The sequence below is a fragment of the Canis aureus genome, chromosome 9 (assembly GCF_053574225.1).
Source record: "Canis aureus isolate CA01 chromosome 9, VMU_Caureus_v.1.0, whole genome shotgun sequence".
Taxonomy (NCBI): domain Eukaryota; kingdom Metazoa; phylum Chordata; class Mammalia; order Carnivora; family Canidae; genus Canis; species Canis aureus.
The window spans coordinates 51,944,444-51,962,437 of record NC_135619.1 but is presented as its reverse complement, the minus strand read 5'-3'; the positions used below and the strand labels follow the sequence as shown (position 1 = coordinate 51,962,437).

General features: G+C 43.5%; 1 protein-coding gene across 7 annotated transcripts in view; it reads right to left on the bottom strand.

Annotated features, from left to right (window-relative positions):
* FLVCR2 (FLVCR choline and putative heme transporter 2) overlaps window positions 1-17,994 on the bottom strand; it is a 56,646-nt gene that overhangs the window by 19,360 nt on the left and 19,292 nt on the right. For 4 of the 7 annotated variants that reach the window (XR_013386550.1, XM_077910080.1, XM_077910077.1 and 1 more), the window contains 2 exons: window positions 15,988-16,073; window positions 3,291-3,431 (listed from right to left, as the gene is read on the bottom strand). Coding sequence is in view for 6 of the 7 variants with exons in the window: in XM_077910080.1 (XP_077766206.1) it covers window positions 3,291-3,431; window positions 15,988-16,073 (227 nt within the window). In the remaining variant the exon portion in view is untranslated. Of the gene's footprint in view, window positions 1-3,290; window positions 3,432-6,022; window positions 6,165-15,987; window positions 16,074-16,975; window positions 17,002-17,994 lie in introns of all 7 variants that reach the window. The other 3 variants (XM_077910081.1, XM_077910078.1, XM_077910079.1) reach the window with 2 other exon arrangements.

The window sequence follows — 17,994 nt, the reverse complement described above, 5'->3', positions numbered from 1 at the left end:
TATTTCTTTGCATGTCTCATAATCTTTTGGGAAATTTGGACATTTTAAATACCATATCAACTCTGGAAATGAGATTCTACTCCCTCCCCAGAATTTGTTGCTGTTGCTGCTGTTTGTTTAGTGACTTTCCTGGACTCATTTTGTCAAGTTCTTTGTCATGGGTAGCCATTGAAGCTGCTACTCCATCAGTTAGTGGTGAGGTAATGATTAGGTAGAGATTTCCTTAAGTACCTTAAACCAATAAGTCTTCACCTTTGCTAAGGGTGTTCTCTGTGTGCAGGTTGAGGCTCTCCTTCAATGCTTCAGCAGGCAGATGTTAACTCTGCCTTAGCCTTCATTTCCTCCTTGTGCAGAACCTCGAGGCCAGCCAGAGGTGACAGTTTAGCACTTTCTCAGGTCTCTCCTGGTCATGTGCATGTGGACTTCTAGATTCCTAAAAATATGTCAGAGCTTTTCAAAGCCCTATGGCCTTCTCAGTCTCTAGATTTTTGTTTCAAGACTTTTTGGCCAGCTTCCTATTTACCCCAACTGATACTACTACCTTAGGCAGCTACAATGGTAAGCAGTGATTGTTTTCAACAAATGTCCTGGAAATAGTGCTTTTCCCACAGAGCAGGCTCTGAGTAGGTTAAATAAAAGCAGGTCTTCTGAATGGGGGCTCTTCTAGGGAACTGTCAAATATCAAATAATGACCTAAGAATGGGGCTTTTGGGGGAGCTCCAAAATTATTTTTGCCCCATCCGGTGGCTGGGAGGCTGCTGGTTTTCACAAGTATCATAGCTGTGAGGCTGCCGTTTTTCACAACCACCATGGCTGCTAGGCTGCTGGTTGTCAAGGCTACCACAGAGACTGGGAGAAGGCAGATCAGAATAGGGCAAGTTAAAACACAAAGCTCACTGTTCTTGACATTATTCAGCCATTTTTTTTCTTGAACAAATGTCCCCTGGATTGTTGCAAACCTTTGTTTAAGACTTCTGAAAATTTGATTTTAACAATGTTTGCCAGTGTACTTGTTTTATGGAAGAACAAATTATCCAAGGTCCTCACTCCAAAAGTGCTTCCTTATTTATTTCCTTTGTTATCATTTAACCAAATAGATGAATGTTCAGAAGTACAGCAATAAAATCACTCTGCCAAATTAAAGACCATATAAGCAACCAGCCATGCAAGAGGGGAAGAGGAGGAGTTGCTTTGCTCCCCTGCCTCTATAAAGGGATCATTGCCCAATTATCACCACTGTCATCATTCTTATCCATAGAAAATATTTATTAAGCACTCATCTGCCCTAGAATCCCAAGGTAGGCCTCAAATACCCTGATGTCAGATGCAATAAGATTTATGGTGTTCGAAGGTCAATGAACTTGAGATATTCAACTCAAGGAAGAATGAAAGTTCTTGGACCCATAGAATCCTGAGTCTGAAAGGGATTCCAAAGATCATCTGGCTTTACTAGCTTTATCCGTCTATGTAGCCTGATATTCTCCATAATATCCCCATTAAATGGTTGGTCCCATCTACACTTGAATGGGACACTCAAGTGTACTGATGGGCAATTCACATAACTTCTTTAGTTGTACATCTTAAGTATTGGAACCTGTCTTTATATTGTGGGTGCATGCAGAGACATATTTAGAACTGAAAAACTGGAGAGAATGAGAAATGGAGACCTGAGACCTTGAAGACTAATCTGCTCATCCAGCACTTTTCCAGGTGAGAGATCACTTATTTCTGTGAATGCCTGAAAAATAGGTGTGTCCCTTTACTGTGGATGATACTACCTCTTATCCAGAGCCTCAGCAGATAAACACTTTAATTTAGATAAGGAGCATGATAAGCCTAACATGAAACTCTGGCACAATCCTTGAAAGTGGTACAGGCATTTTGGAGTTAGATAAAACTGTATTTGAATCCTGGCTCTGCCAATTCAAAGCTGTGTGTTCTTCAGCTAGTTGCTTAACCTGTCTTGATTTTCAGTTTTCTCATCTGTTAAACAGGGATAACTATAGTACCTACCTCACATGGGCATGATGAGAGTTAAGTAAGTAAAATCATACATGAAAAGTCTTGGCACGTAATAAATGCTATTGTTATTATAAAATACAAAGGTTTGTGAACCTACAGAAAACAAGGTTATAGCCAACTGGGGTTTCACCAAGCATAAGTTATATCAAACCAACTTCATTTCTTTTCTTCTTATGGTTACTAAGTATGTTACACAACTGTTGACTCTTGATTTTAAACAAACTAACTACCTGCCACCTGAATGGCTCAGTTTGTTGAGTGTCTGACTCTTGGTTTCAGCTTGGGTCATGATCTGGAGATCATAGGATTGAGCCCTGTGTCAGACTCCACACTCAGCAAGGAGTCTGCTTTCCCCTCTCCGTCTCCCTCTGCTCTTCCCCCATGGCTTGTGTACCCTCTCTCTCTCCCTCTCTAAAATAAGTAAAACAAATTCTTTAAAACAAAATAAAAATAAACTTAACTAGTAGATTAAATGATCAAATGTAGGCTGGAGACCAATATAGCTAGGTGGGTCTGTTAAGACGCTCTTTACTGGAATGCCATAGGGCTCTGCCCTTGCCCTCATCTGGGTCAACATTCTTATTAAAGGCTGGAAAGAAGCTGCAGAAAACACCACGTTGGGAAAGTAAGCCAATATACTAGCATAAATATGTCAGTGTTTCTTACCAAAAGCCAAAAAAATAAAATGAAAGAGGGTCATGCATTCAGGTAAAAAAGCAGTCAGTGTTACAAGATGATAGAACATTGGTTGAAGAGTGGTTACAAGACTCATATGAACTCATTCATTCATTCATTCATTCATTCACTAAATAACTACTAGAGTGTCCAGGCCAGGCTGGCTACTCCTAGGGAGCTATAAAGATGAAAAGTCATAGATCCTCATTCTTGGGACATTCACAGTCTAGGGGGAAGACAGACCTGGAAATGTTGGGTTTTTTGTTTTTTTGTTTTTTTTTTAATGGTGTTAAGATGTACCAGGATCAGCACAATAAAAGAGGTAAAGGTCACTTTTACAGTAGTGACACTCAGATGAGACTTGAAGGATCAGCAGATATTTGTCAAACAACCTGATATGGGAAGGAATGGTTTTCTAGGTGAACTTTACAGAACATGCAAAGGTCCTAAGGCACAGCTGACTCTTCTGGTTGACCCCGAGAATGGCTTTACATACATATTTGGGATTTGGAAAAAGTAAGACACACAGACACATCAGATCTCTTTCTCACATTCCCAATTTAAATACACTCCTGGGCACATGTATACCTTACCGTAGGTGATGACTAGCAGCACAAAGTTGAGGTTTTTGAAGAGCCGGACAATGGAACTGAAGTATGAAGCATCAGGGGATGCCAAGGCATAGCTCAAGGACTGGGCTCTGCTGGGGGGATGTTTAGGCTTCTCCTTGAATACTGAAAGGAAAGAAACAGAGAGATCAATGCAAATCCCCATGGCCCCACCCCTGCAGAGCTGACACATGGACAAGAGCTGGCTCCCTCATCTGAGAAAAAATTAAGACCCAAAAAGGAAATATTAATTCTTCAATTAAATCCTTCAACACTTCCTTTCTTGAAGCTGCTTCTCACCATCTGTGGCTGAGTGAGTGGTCCTTTAATTACTTTTTCTTCATGGCCTGTAGATGGCTGCACTCCCTGGGCCTCCCAGGCAGTGTTCAAGGATCAAGGAGTCCCATAATAAATCAGCAAAAAACATACTGCACAGTGGTACTGAATATGCTGAATTCAGTACTGCATAGTGAAAATAACATAATAGTAATACATAGATAGAAAGGAAGTGAGAGCTGAGGCTTTGGGACGAGTGAGCCCAGTGAATGGCTTAGCACTAGAGCTCCCCCCAGAAGGGACTGTGTTGTCCACGCTCAGCTGAGAACCTGGCACATGGCAGCTAGGAAATATTCCCTGAATAAGTGACAAGATCTTCTATTGAAAAACCTCAAGTCCACTGATAGTTTGTCAAAGTCTGACTCTCATGTCTGCCTCAGGAAGAGACAAGAGGATTAACACATACCCCTACAGGAGTAGGCACTGTGATATGAAGGACTGGGGAGGGGCCGTGGGAAAACCATTCATTTTATGTTTGATTTTCAGCACAGTTGGTACAATCAATTTGATGGCATTGCTCTCTGTTCAGTTTCTGGGGGCAGAGAAGTGTAACCAGTTGTTTGGCTAAATTGGCCTCTCAGTTGGGTCCAGGCAAGCTCCATGTAGCCTTCTCCCACACCACAAGAATGCTCCTGAAAGGTCAATAGGCTGTCTCTAGTTAGAGGAAGCTCTGGAAATGAGGTTTACTCTCTTGAAGATCAAAGGGGCCCCCCACCCAGAAAACCTTCCAGCCCTAACCTCAGAGCCCTGCTTCTTCCTTTTCCAGAAATAGTCCTGGATCACTTCCTGCCACTAGAAACCATTCATACATTGTCTTGCCCATTCACCTCCCCTTGCAGCAGGGGAAAGAAAGCAAGGCAAGAGGTGATTTATCTTGGATTTGTTCAAGGACCTGGCCACCACAAATCAGAATTCAGATCAGATTTTTCAGTTTTTTACTCAATAAGCCACTCTCTGGCTTGATAATAAAATGTCAAAATATAGAAATGTCCTATCTTTGGAGTTTCAAATGCAAAGAAACAGGCCCTTATCTGCTACAAACACAAACATTTGAAGCTAGGCACATGACAATTTGAAACTTAAAGTTTGGTTGAATAAAAGGGTCTCTGGGCAGACTGTTCTTTCCTGCCACCATCCATTGCTCCATAGCTTCTCACCTTCCCAGAAACAGCAAGTTCTCTGCCCAAGATATCCTGCCAGCTTTGAAAAGCCATCAGCCTGTCTCATCTTGGACCCCAGATGAGAGAGAGAATGCTTCAGTGAGAAAGCTGAATGAGGTACACAATCATAAAACTGTTTTGTCTCTGGAGGTGAGGATGGCAGGGATGAATGAAACCTTTACCACATAAGGTAGAACGTTAGGAGGAAAGCTGGTTAACCTTTAAAGACAAATGACTAACTGAAAATGAAAGCCTCTACTATCCTGTTTCTGAATTTATCACAGCACATGTACTATCACTCAGATCATAGAAGAGGATATAAAATATATTAACCAATATCTCAATGATTAAATGTACATGCACATCAAATTAATAGTAGTTATCTAAGATTGGTGGTTGGAATTAACTGGTACCATCTAAATTAATGGGTTTTTTTAATTTTAATTATTTATTTAATTAATTTATTTAAGTAACCTCTAACCTCTACCCCCTACATGAGGCTCAAACTCATGACCCCTAAGATCAAGAGTTGCATGCTCTACCAACTGAGCCAGCCAGGCACCCTGGTTATTCTTTTCTTTATGCTTTTTTTGTATTTTCTAGATTTTTCCATAATGAGCATATATTTCTCTTATGATTTTTTATAAAAAGCCTCAAAAAATGTGGTCCCCAAGTGTTCTCAGATGAATCTATGAGAGTATTAATGTTTGTGGGTCAATTCAGTTTTATTTTGTTTTGTTCCAGAAATTTAAAGTATGGAGCTAGAAGGGTTAGGTAAGCTCTGCCACTTACTAGTTATCTGATCTCGAATGATTCACTTAACTCCTCTTAAGTCTCGTTTTCTTCTTTGTTAACTGAAATTGATGGCGATAATTTCATTCAATATTCAAGGAGATCAGGAATGCTTAGCACAGTGCCTCTGATATATATCATAAGCACTCACTGGGGTTTCATTAAGGGGATCAACAGCTTGTCCACTAATTCTAATAAGGTTTTATTGGGGAATTGGTTAATTGCAATTAAATCTTTACTTAGCAGCTAACAAATTACACAAGACCAGCTAGCACTGTATTGGCTAAGACACGTGAAGACCATCAGAAGCCTGGCCTCCAGTTTCTATAAATGTCCATGGTATTCTAAGGCCATGTTCGCAAGGTCCCCACCCAAGTCAGCAGAACCTCCCTGCCTCCTGGCCCCCCATCAGTCTACTAATGACCTTACCGATGATGACAAGGATGAAAAGCAGAGTGGCCACGCCTCCTATTATGTAAAACATGATGCTGATGTGGTAGGCAAGCTTGTCCCGGTCTTCGATGTTGGGTACCAAAACAGGAGGGACCAAGAACCCAATTGCAATTCCAAGCTACAGAAGACAGAGACAATCAATCACAGTTTCCAACAGCCAAGAAATGACAGCACAAATTTAAAGAGACTCCTGATAAGAAACATAAACCCTATCTTCCAGTCCTTCTTAAAACCCAAACAGGGATTGTTCCCCTTCTCAAAACACCAGAGAGATCTTACTTTTCCTTGACAACTCAACTCTTTCTTGATTAACAACATACCCCTGACCACCCTAACTATCAATACCTACTGAAAAACATTATAGTTGGAGTTCTCAATGCAGGCTGGCTCTTCTCTAGCTGCAGACTAATGAACAATGGTTTTCATACTTCCATCTCTAGATTAGAATAAAACAATGTTGGTTTTCTTTTTCCACTGAATTTTTCATTTTGCTGGATATGTTAACCTGGAGCTGAGAGACCAGCTAAGGGAAAAAGTCTACACCCTACAATCCCAAGAACTTGCATTCAGTAGATGAAAGCCTAAAGTTGTTACCCCATTCACAAATGTGAAAACTTAAGTTCATTGCATAGATAACTTTTAATTTACAAAGTATCTGTAGTGTGAAGTCACACGCTACAATGTAAATGTATATACACAGGACACGGGGACAGGAAAACTGGCTCTAAACACAGGCACAGGTAGATACCAACAAACTAAAACATCTTGTATCTGCCTTAGAGTTCAAACTCCAGTGACCCGACAGATAACGTGACTTGGGTATTTCCAAGGTCAGAAATGCCTTGATTCAGTAGTGACTAGCTGTGACACAACTCCCAAAAGCCCTTCTGCCACACATATATATTAAGGAAGAAGTTGGAAAACAGCCTGAGAATTCAGGTAAGCCTCAAATTGCAAAAGTAAAGGAAGATGAGTAAGTCTTTGCCTTAAGGTCCCACTTTTCCTTTATTGTACTTGAAAGGAACTGCAGGTAGAGAGCAAGTTGCTTTCATGCCACACTATAACACAATTCACTGGCTGCCCATCTGCTGACCACCTTGATTGCTTTCCCAGACTGCCAATTACAACTACTTGGGATGTTGGTTCTCAGCTCTGGAACAGTCACAAAAGTCATCATCAATAAGCTCAGTGTAGGGTTCCTCCAAATATGCCAATATATGAAAAATAAATGGAACAGATCTTTAAAGCATCTACTGTGTGAAAAGTAACCTGCTAGATATTTTACCAAGGTACCGAGATGTATATGGCATGATTCTCACCTTCAAGGAGCTTTATAATCTAGCGGGGGCAGGGAGTTTAAAACAAAGATACCAAAGATAACACAAATGGTGGTATTTGTGGGTTGAATTATAGAAAGTTATCGTTTTGAAAGTTCCTTTGTCATCATCTAGTACAACCTGATTATTAGAGAGTCAAATGGAGGGTAAATGAAATTAAGTTCTAGAAGGTAAGTCAGAGTCACAGGAGTTCTAACAGAGTTGAAATGAGAAAACAAATCTCCTAGCTTCTCAGGCCAGGACCTCCTCCACTGGTCCTGGCAAGGCTCTCCAGGGCTAAGAGCCCCAAGAAAGGGCCAAGTGAACAGGCCTCTCCAGAGGAGAATACATTTCATATCCTTGGAGCCTTATCTGATCCTGGCTCACAATGATTTGCCAGAATTGAGTCTAGCTTCTTAAGTGCTGATCTCCAAGACTTTAAGGGGTTAAATCCAGACATAGACAAAGGGACAAACACAACTGGCATAGCTGGGAAACAGAACCCACTGCAGGTCATATCTGGCCTCCCTACATATTTTAGCGTTGGAGATCTAGATGTTAAACAGAACCTCAAAGGGTCCCTTTTCCAAGAATGTGGGAATATTTAGGATATCATCCAAGGCTCTGTGATTTTTTTTACTCCCAAAAGGACCTTGACACAGGATAACCTAATTCCCATTAATCTTCTGCCTTGAAAAATATGTCCTCCCAGCTAGTTTTACACTACATGCCTGATCCCATTGGATCCACTACATGGACTCCATTCTCTGTCTATACCCTAGGGCTGTGTGCATGCTATTCCACCCCAACTTCAGCACTGAAGCCTTCTCCAGTTAGAAGGATGCAGCAGTCAGATGTAGGGGCCTGTGGGGACCCGACCAGAGAGCAACACTGCTTCACAGTACCCTCTCTTCAGGAGGAAATTGGCTTCCGAGGTACTCTCATGGTCAGAATGGAAAACAAAAACATAGGAATTGGACTGTCAACTGCTGCCTCTTTTTTGTTTTTTCAAGACATATTTGTTCCTGCTTCTTGAGAGCTATGTTCAGTGAGCGTTTACAGTTCTACTCAGCTCCTACTTCTTAAGTCTTGTCCCCTGGTAAGTGCTCAGTCATGTTAGCTGGTTGGACAAATGATGCACATTGCTGGAAAAATCTCAACTACACAAAGCTGGCAATATCACACAGATCCACGTTTTTTCTACAAAACACAGTGGATTCAGAGCAGTAAGGGCAAAAAAAAAAATGTTTACAGGGGAGAATAGGGAGAAGGCTGGCTATTTCTTGAGCATCGACTATGTACCAGGTATCTAAAAGAATTATCTTTTTTCATTTAACCCAAGAATCTTTACAACAAAGATAAATATGAGAAACACTGATGGTCTGTCCACACCTTGCCTAAGGTCACACAGGCAGCTAGCAGAAGAGCTGGCCGTCCTAAAGCAGTTCTGACTCCAGAACCTAAGCTCACCCACCGCTCATCTCCCATGAAATGTTGGTAGTCAACACGGAAGCCTCTATTCTTACCCATTCAAGTTCTGTCATGAATTTTCTAGGACACTTCAAGGGTAAAAATCAGAGACCTGCAGCCCAACTCAGTACAAGATTAATTCAAAGAGATGGGAGGATGCTGCCCTGGGAGGGTGGTGCCGGCACCCTTCTTACCTTCACAAAAACAGGACCCAGGCCATGATTGAAAATGATTAAAATCTATTGCCAACTGGTTTGGCTTGGCTTATGTCCTAGCATTTGTCCTAGTTTTATCATCCTCAAAAAAATATTAATCCATGGGCAAAATACACAATACACAGTCAAACCAGTCCAGTCTTAGCTCTTCAGGAACTTACTCTTTAAAAAATTGCTTTTAACATGGAATTAGATTCTCTTCATTTCTACAGAACCCATGGCAGTATTTCCAACATTGCCTGGAAAGGTCACCAGCCCTGACCCCACTGTGATCCTTCAGGTCTGATATTCGTCCTGAGTAGCTGTATTTTCATATGTAGGCAATCCTTATCAGCCATCAGGGGAGCTTGGGTGACAGTTTAGGCAGTTCCACTCTGCAGCCAGTGATATTTGCAAACTGTGATTGGATTATGTCCTTCCTCTACTTGCTTTTTTTTTTTTTAATTTTTTTTTAATTTTTATTTATTTATGATAGTCACACACAGAGAGAGAGAGAGAGAGGCAGAGACACAGGCAGAGAGAGAAGCAGGCTCCATGCACCGGGAGCCCGACATGGGATTCGATCCCGGGTCTCCAGGATCACGCCCTGGGCCAAAGGCAGGCGCTAAACCGCTGCGCCACCCAGGGATCCCCCTCTACTTGCTTTTAAACTAGGTAAACACACCCACAAAGTTGTGCAAAGGGGGGGGCGGTGGTTATCTGCCCCTGGTCAACTATTTACTCCCTGAGACCCTGCCACACTGGCCTCCTTTCTGTCTTTGAAATGTCCAAAGTGGGGCACCTGGGTGGCTCAGTCACTTAAGTGTCTGCCTTCACCTCAGCTCAGGTCATGATCCCAGGGTCCTAGGATACAACTCTGCCTCACCTCCTTGGGCTTCCTGCTCAGCAAGGAGTCTGCTTCTTCCTCTCCCTCTGACCGGCCCCCTCCCCTGCTTGTGTACATGTGCTTGCCCTCTCTCTCTCTCAAATAAATAAATAAATAAATAAATAAATAAATAAAATATTTTTTTAAATGTTCAAAGCACCTTCATGCCCAAGGACCACAGGGGATTTTGCACCAGCTTCCTCTGACCAGACTAGGAAGCCTTCCTTACTCCATTTCCCTGAGTAAATGCAGATCTCCTTCAGGCCTGAGCACAATCCACTTGCTCAGGGAGGCTTTCTCTGATGTCTCATTCAAAGTCAGGCCCCACACAGGTAGTTTTATACTTGTAAGATTATTCAATTAACATCTGTCTCGCAAACCAGACTATAAATTCCACAAAGGCAGGGCTCACATTTATCTCTAGAACCTAACACATAATACTAATCAGTAAAATGTACAGAGCTTTTCATGGAGTGTCTCCATCCTCAAAACAACCCCAGAAAAAGATGTGTAGGTATAATATTGTCTCAGTTTTACAGATGATGAAACTGAAGTGCAGAAAAGTTAAATGGCTTACCCCAGATTACACAGCTATAGGCAACAGAGCTTGAATTTAAACAGTAGTTTTGGGGCAGCCCTGGTGGTGCAGTGGTTTAGTGCCGCCTGCAGCCCAGGGTGTGATCCTGGGGATCCAGGATCGAGTCCCATTGGGCTCCTTCCACGGAGCCTGCATCTCCCTCTGCCTGCGTCTCTGCCTCTCTCTCTCTCTCTCTCTCTCTCTGTGTGTGTCTCTCATGAATAAATAAATAAAATCTTTAAAAAAATAAATAAATAAACAGCAGTTTTTATTCAGTAGTTCTGAATCCAGAGCCATGAGTCTAATCACTATGGTTCACTTCACCCCAAAGAAGGGGTTTAACAAATATGTGATGAACACAAGGATGAAAAGGCAGGCTGGGATATTCAATGTTCATATTCTATTTTATTTTTGCTCTTTCTGCAAACCCAAGGGTGACATCTAAACACTGTTGCAATCACTGATCATGAGTACTTTCAGAACAAATGTCACAGTCAAAAACACATCGGTGCAGCCTAAGGGGTTTGGGTAACAGGAAAAAACCATTACTTGTCATTCTTGCCTATTATGCATTTGGCAGAGCAAAGAGAAATCCAGAAAACCACCAGGCTGCATCCAAGAGGGTAAGATTTCCACATTTAATCCATTGCACAACACAATACATGTGTTATGTTGGCTCTAAGATCCACAGGACCACTATTCCCATCACCAACCACAATGGGGCATTCAATACCCCCCTCCTTCATTTCTACAGAACCCATGGCACTGAGTCAGAACCATGGCACATAGCTGCCCTTCTAAATGGTGTGCGGCCATGAATATGCCCAGACCATTAAACAAGGATCCTAGGGCTTCCACAAAAGGCAGGGAGCTCTATGTCAACACCATGGTGAAGTTTTTGGTCCTAATGGAACAGGGGCAGACCACTGGTCCCCATCTGAATCCTTTGCTAGGATTCTTATCATCTGTCCCTGGCCATTGGTAAGGTGGACACTGTTCTTTTTGGTAGGATGCAACAACCCCAGCAAACAGGTTCCCACTCACCCAACCTCCTCCTCTGCCCACTCCTGCCCCAGGCATACCTGCTAGTCAGACAAAGATGAGCCCACTCAGCGCCAGGGCTGGGCCATTCCTGGGCCATTGCCTCATTCTTTTCCCCTGGGCACAGTCACCAGGTCAGAGCCAGGCATGTCTCTGGGATTTCAGGGCTCCTAGAAGCTGGCTCCCTGGAGCCAATGGTAAAAAAAAAAATGTCCCCTAACTGGGTGGGCAGCTTTCTCTGCCACAGAGCCCCTAGGCTTGAAGTCTTACTTCAGACATAGTCTCCTTATGACCTAATGGAGGCTCACCTTGTTCCTCAAAGAATTCACATCTATGTTGTGTATATTTAAAAAGGAACTCCTCACTTTTCCTCCTTTCCACCTCAACAGTCCTAGAAGATATCATCACTCTAATACAGTGGTTAAGGGCTCAGGCTTTGGGTCAGAAAGATCTGAGTTCAAATCCCAGCTCTACCAATTATTATATGTCAGTTGAAAGTGGATTTACCACCTCGTGCCCATTCCCTAATCCACAAAAGGAATATAGTATTACTTAGTTATACTATCTCACTCTCAGGGTTGTTCTGGGGTCTAAATTAGCTCCTTTGAAAGGACTGTGCAGCAGAAAGCTTCACACCTAAGGAGTGCTGCAGGAACAGCTCTCCCCCGCACCCTCTCATAGTAATGGCGGACATGGGAAGCTACTGGGCTTTGGAGGCATGGTCTGTTTAGGGCAGTTGGACAAATCACCCTCCCCAGTTCCTTCCTTGCTGCTCTTTCTCAGTTCTCTCAGTCACCCCCGACCCTGCACTCTCACATCCACTCTGTCCCTGACCTCTCCAAGCCCTCCTTGGAGCCTACTTTGAATGGGCGTCTATGAGCTCTCCTCCATGGCCCTGCGCCAGGCACTCAGGTGCTGCTCGTTCCTCAGCGCTGTGCTGGCCATGAAACCCCTGCTTGGGAACCACCAAGGAGTCAGCCCTCTCAGAGGGAGGAAGGAAGTCCAAACCCCTCAGCCTGCTGTTCTTGGCTTTCTTCACCTACTTTCAACTACCTCTCCAGTCCCATCTCCGCCTACTTCCTGCTGTGTCCCTGATACTCCAGCCAGATTGGACTTGGGACGAGTCACGATTTCATTCTCTTCACGGTCTAGTTTCTACCTTTATGCAAGCAGCTTCCTTGTTTGGAAAGGACTCCCTCATTTAATCTTTCAGAGCTCATCTCAACAACAGCTCCTTTACTGGGTTTTCTCTGATTATCCTAGTGAGGAGAGATCTCCTTGCCCTAAACTCCTCTAATCCTTCCTTTGATGTTCTGAAATTTTTCTGACATTACTCTGGTGCCTGGTAAACAGAGCAGGGGCTCACTCAACAAATGGGTGTTGAATGAACGGGCTTCGGCTAACTGGCATGTCAGGAACATCACTCCACTACCAGAATAGCTGTGAACCTAGACCTGGGGAAAGATGTTGCTGGAAATAAATGCAAAGTTCTCACAGAAAGTTTGCTATTTTAAACCAAACCAAACAAACAAATGATTGAGGGCCCTTTGCATATTAGAGCCACACGAAAGATACACTGGCGTTCAATCCAGGTTTTCACACACTTAAAGTCCATCAATCCATGTGAGCAATCTTAAAGTGCACAGCACGATGCCACCCCCACAAGGGTATTTTTATATGATGAGTGACGAGATACACATGTGAACCTACACATCTCTATGTACACTAGAAATGGTCTTACTATCTAAATATTAATCTGAGGCTAAGGTTCACAGAGTACCACAGTTAAAGTAGCACCACAGGAAAAGTTAAACTACACAGACAAATGTCAGAAAATGTTACCACACAAAGGGTCATTTAAGTCCATGCAGAATTTTGGGCACTAAAATGTGCTAAAAAATGCAGTATGCCTAATTTCCATCCCATAACTAAATATGCCCACATACTTCTGGGGCTGTATGGCTTGACCACGGGTGTCTTAGGCACAAATAGCATGGCCACTGTCAGGGAGGCCACCACTGAAGCTTTGTCTCCCAGGACCACATACACGTGGGGAATTATGTGCAACACTCAGAAGTGACTTCAATACTCATTGCCCATTCCCAATGTGGACTGGTGTGGTATTTAAACACCCTAAAAATGGTGCTATTGAAACACGTTTATACACTTCAATATGTCATTTAGACATCTCTTTACACCTACATCTGGGTAAAATGATGTAAACGGGTGCTCCAGGGTCCCAAATGCAAGGGACTAGCCACAGTAAAGGCACTTTGCAGGAAAGCCACCTCTGAACTTGTGGAGGAGGCTCAGAGGGGCATCCTGGCATTGAGTCTGTGGATGCTTCCAAAAGAAGCAAGGAGGATGGGGTGGATGTTAGGACACTGAAACACTGAAGCCAAACAACAGTTGAACTATTAAAGTGAGCTCCAGTCACCTAGGAATGCCAGGCAGCTCCCAGGAAATGCCATAGTAAGCAATAATGTGCACGCAACGCCCACTCATATGACTGTATTTTTGAAATTCCCAAATCCAAGCCCTTGGCTTCTTTTGAAAAGGCCAACTCAGGATTAAGAAGGTGGCAGACCCTCAGGAACAAAACAATCCCATTGATTTGGGAGGAAATCACTCACCAAAGGGGTTTATGGATTTAAAAGGCTAAGCTGAAGTCTTGAAGAATTCAGGGAGCAAGGTCACAGTGGTCACAGACAGCTCATCAACTCAAGACTTCCTTAGGGCTCCCTCCCCATTCACAGGGTCTATCCTCAAATATATGATATGGCTTCTACTACCTGGACACTCTTGGACTTACTTCTTCAGTCCTTGGGGGGTGAGGGAGGAGATTAGGGAAATGCAGGAAGCAGCAGCTACAGAAATTAGGATAGTTTGCTTCTTAGGGAAAAAAACAGTAATAGCAGCTGATATGTGGAGCTCACCATGCCAGGCCACCATGGCACTACCAAACATAATCTTTTAATCCTTATCTTAAAACTGAGCATTCAGTGGGGGGAAAATGTGAGGAAATGACATTTGAGTAGCTTACCCAAGGTCCTATAGCAATAAGTGATAAGGCTTGATGTCAAGCTCAGGCTATCTGTGCTAGAGTCTGTATTCCTAACCATTAGGTTAAATGATCAGGTCTTGGGTATTAGCCAAACTGAAAGTAAGAGTCTGGTGCATAAAGAGTCCCTACTGTGTGCTAGGCAGTGTGCTAAATGATTTTTCACATTATTTCATATAATCCTTATGATAACCCCCTAAAGTTGCCATCATCATGTCTAACTTGGTTTTTATAGATGACAAAACATCTGTAATTTGCCCAAGGTCACTCAGCTTCTAATAGCAAGACTGGGATTCAAGCCCATGACTAGTTGACTCCAAATCCAATAAGTAGGGTAAATGTCACAGAAGTGACTGTCCTCAAACACCTGATAATTCCTCCAGTCTTATATGTTCCATTCTATAATTCAAGCACCTCCCTCTTGGTCTAACTGTTGGAGGTGAGAGGTATCTCCAGACATAGTCTATTTTGTTTACTACTTAGACCCTATAGGATTTCTTATTCTTATATGATACTTAGTTTTGGATTTTTTTTCTAGACAGGGTGTTGTTGTTTTCCCAAATAGATCATTAGCACCTTGAGGACAGGGTTGTTGATTGATATTGCTTTGTTTGACCCTTCCCCACATGGCACTCAGAATAATGCCAAGGGAAGAGATGGTGCTTGGGAAATATCTTCTTTATTCTATTTTATTTATTTATTCATGAGACACACAGAGAGAGGCAAAGACATAGGCAGAGGGAGAAGCAGGCTCCCTGCAGGGAGCCCGATGTGGGACTCGATTCCAGGACCCTGGAATCACACCCTGAGCCAAAGGCAGACACTCAACCACTGAGCCACCCAGGTGTCCTGGGAAATACCTTCTAAATAAAGAGTAATTCTTAGAATTGTGCAGCTCAGACCTAACTCAAATATTTACAGCCTCCTCTACAGCAAACAGGTTGGGCACAGTAGCAATTAGCTGTATTCTGAGAGTTTACCACCACAAGAAAGCAGATGTGAGGTGGAATGACAGAGTAGATCTCAAATTTAGGACTCTGAAGATCAGGGGATCCCTGGGTGGCTCAGAGGTTTAGCCCCTGCCTTTGGCTCAGGGCGTGATCCTGGAGTCCTGGGATCGAGTCCCACGTCAGGCTCCTTGCATGGAGCTGCTTCTCCCTCTGCCTGTGTCTCTGCCTCTCTCTCACACATCTCTGTGTTCCTCATGAATAAATAAATAAAATCTTTAAAAAAAAAAAAAAGGACTCTGAAGATCAGACATGGAGGCCATTGGAATATGGGACTTCCCACCCTCAAACCTACACTCGGTGTAGATTGAGCACTAAATGGTTGTACTGAAAAGAAAGGGAGGAGACAAAGAGCTCACATCACTAAGCTTATAAGCTATCTAATATACCTTGATCTTGACCTACAGCCTTGGTGCTGGGTTTCCTCCTCATCTTTGGGGGGTGCAATGTAGCTGAAGAGCAGAGGTACCCTAGGCTGTAAACAGAGAAGATGCTAAGTTTAGGGGAGGGGTTTGAGTGCTACAGGGAATTTTTTTAATGAAAAAAAAGGGGGGTGATGCTGACAAAGGGCTTTCTTTCTTTTTTTTTTTTTTTTTAACTGAGCCTCATATCTGTGCCTATTTTCAGTCATCGACTCAGGACACTCTTGGTACACACACTCCTTTTCCTCAGGGTTGGGGTTCCTCTTGACATTATCCTCCTGGTGACATCTACAAAGGGTCAGTCTAGGCTTATATGAGAGTAGACATAAAGCCTCCCCTGCCTTCCTCTCCACTAAAAGCCCAAGTCACTGCTGGCTTCACCATTCAAAGGTCCCTCCCTCTGCTGACAATGCTGATGGCCAAAGACTACAGGCTTCCATAACTCCCCCATGACTCAGTTGTGAAAGAAAGGAAACCAGGGGCAGCTTTTGAACCACCAGACCAGTCAAAATGGCAGAGCACAGACCTCACTTTCTCCTAGTTTTTCCCATTGGAAGTAGGCATGTGCACTGCTCTATTCAGCTGCTTTGGTGCTTCGCACCAACTCTATCCCAGATGCCCCCACACAGCAGCTGATGGATACACCTACTGTCCTGGGTACAGATGGTGGTAAAAGAGTCCAAAGCACTTGCTGTCATCCCTAAAGGTAGTTCACATACAATCAATGTCACTACCCATCCCAAATTTTCTTCTAAATCTAGCTGAACTTAGTGACAGCCTGCCCCTTCTGATTTCAGACCCAGGTGATTACTCACAGGGCAGGCCCTAGAAGAGTTACTACTTTCATGGGTTACCATGGAAAGACCCAGTTCCTCTTCCTTCAGGGTGTGCCTCCAGAAACAGGGTGGGCCCAAGCAGCTCTTTCCTAGGAAGCCAACTTGACAAGTTAACTAACCTTGCCTTGTGATCCTCATGAGAAATCTAGAAAGAGAAAGAAATCTAAGCCTCACATGAGGAAAACAATTAGCCACCCATATCTAACACTGCCCCAAGAAAGCAGCACCATCAGGTCTGGCCTGGTGATTAGGGAGTTACTTAGGGACCTACTTACACAAAAACATCTCCCAATATCCTGCTGTAAAGATGCCTCCCCTCCTACTTGGCCTGGTATTTTCACCATTAGTCACTCCATTAGTTGCTGCCTTACAGTTTCATGTCTCCTCCCTTAAATGTGAACTCAGAGACCTTTTCTTTCCCATTCACCGCTTCATCCTTAGCACTCAGAGTGATGCGTAGAATAAAGCAGATGCTCAATAAACATTTGTGCAGCAAAAAAAGCAAAGGTTGTGCTGCACTCTCAAAATAAACCCATAGCTCCAAGAGCGGACCATATAGGGCAAGAGCACTGAGCCCTAGACACAGAGCGTGTGGCCACCAACCCAAGGCTGTACTACCTGAGACAGGCCAAGAGGATGAGAGCCTTCCTTCACTGGCTCTCATTTGTCTGCTATCAACTGGAGAGATATGGGGAGGCTGCTTGGAGGGAATACGATTCAGAACAAGGTGGATTCAAGAAGACAAAGACGGGACAGCCCAGGGGCCTGTGCGGGTTATTTGCAAGGGACAGAGATCTGGCCCAGGGTGAGGACACCCCAGGAAAGGCCATGGGTTTTTGTGGAGCAGCATGAGAATACAGAGCTAGCTATTCCAGGGACAGATAATGGGGTACCCTCTTCTCTGAGGAACTTTGGTGAGAAAAAAGGAAGTGTCTTCACAAGGATAGCCCAAGCCCCACCAGTCCCTGCTTGTCACTGCCACTAGCTAACTGGCAAGAACAAGACCACCAGGCCCTCAGAAGAAAGTTTCTCACTCTGGGCCCTATCTCCTGATGGTGAGGACGGAATCAGCTCTGGGCTGTGCCACCACTGATACTCACCTACATTGAAGAAAGGAATCATCCTAGACACATATAAA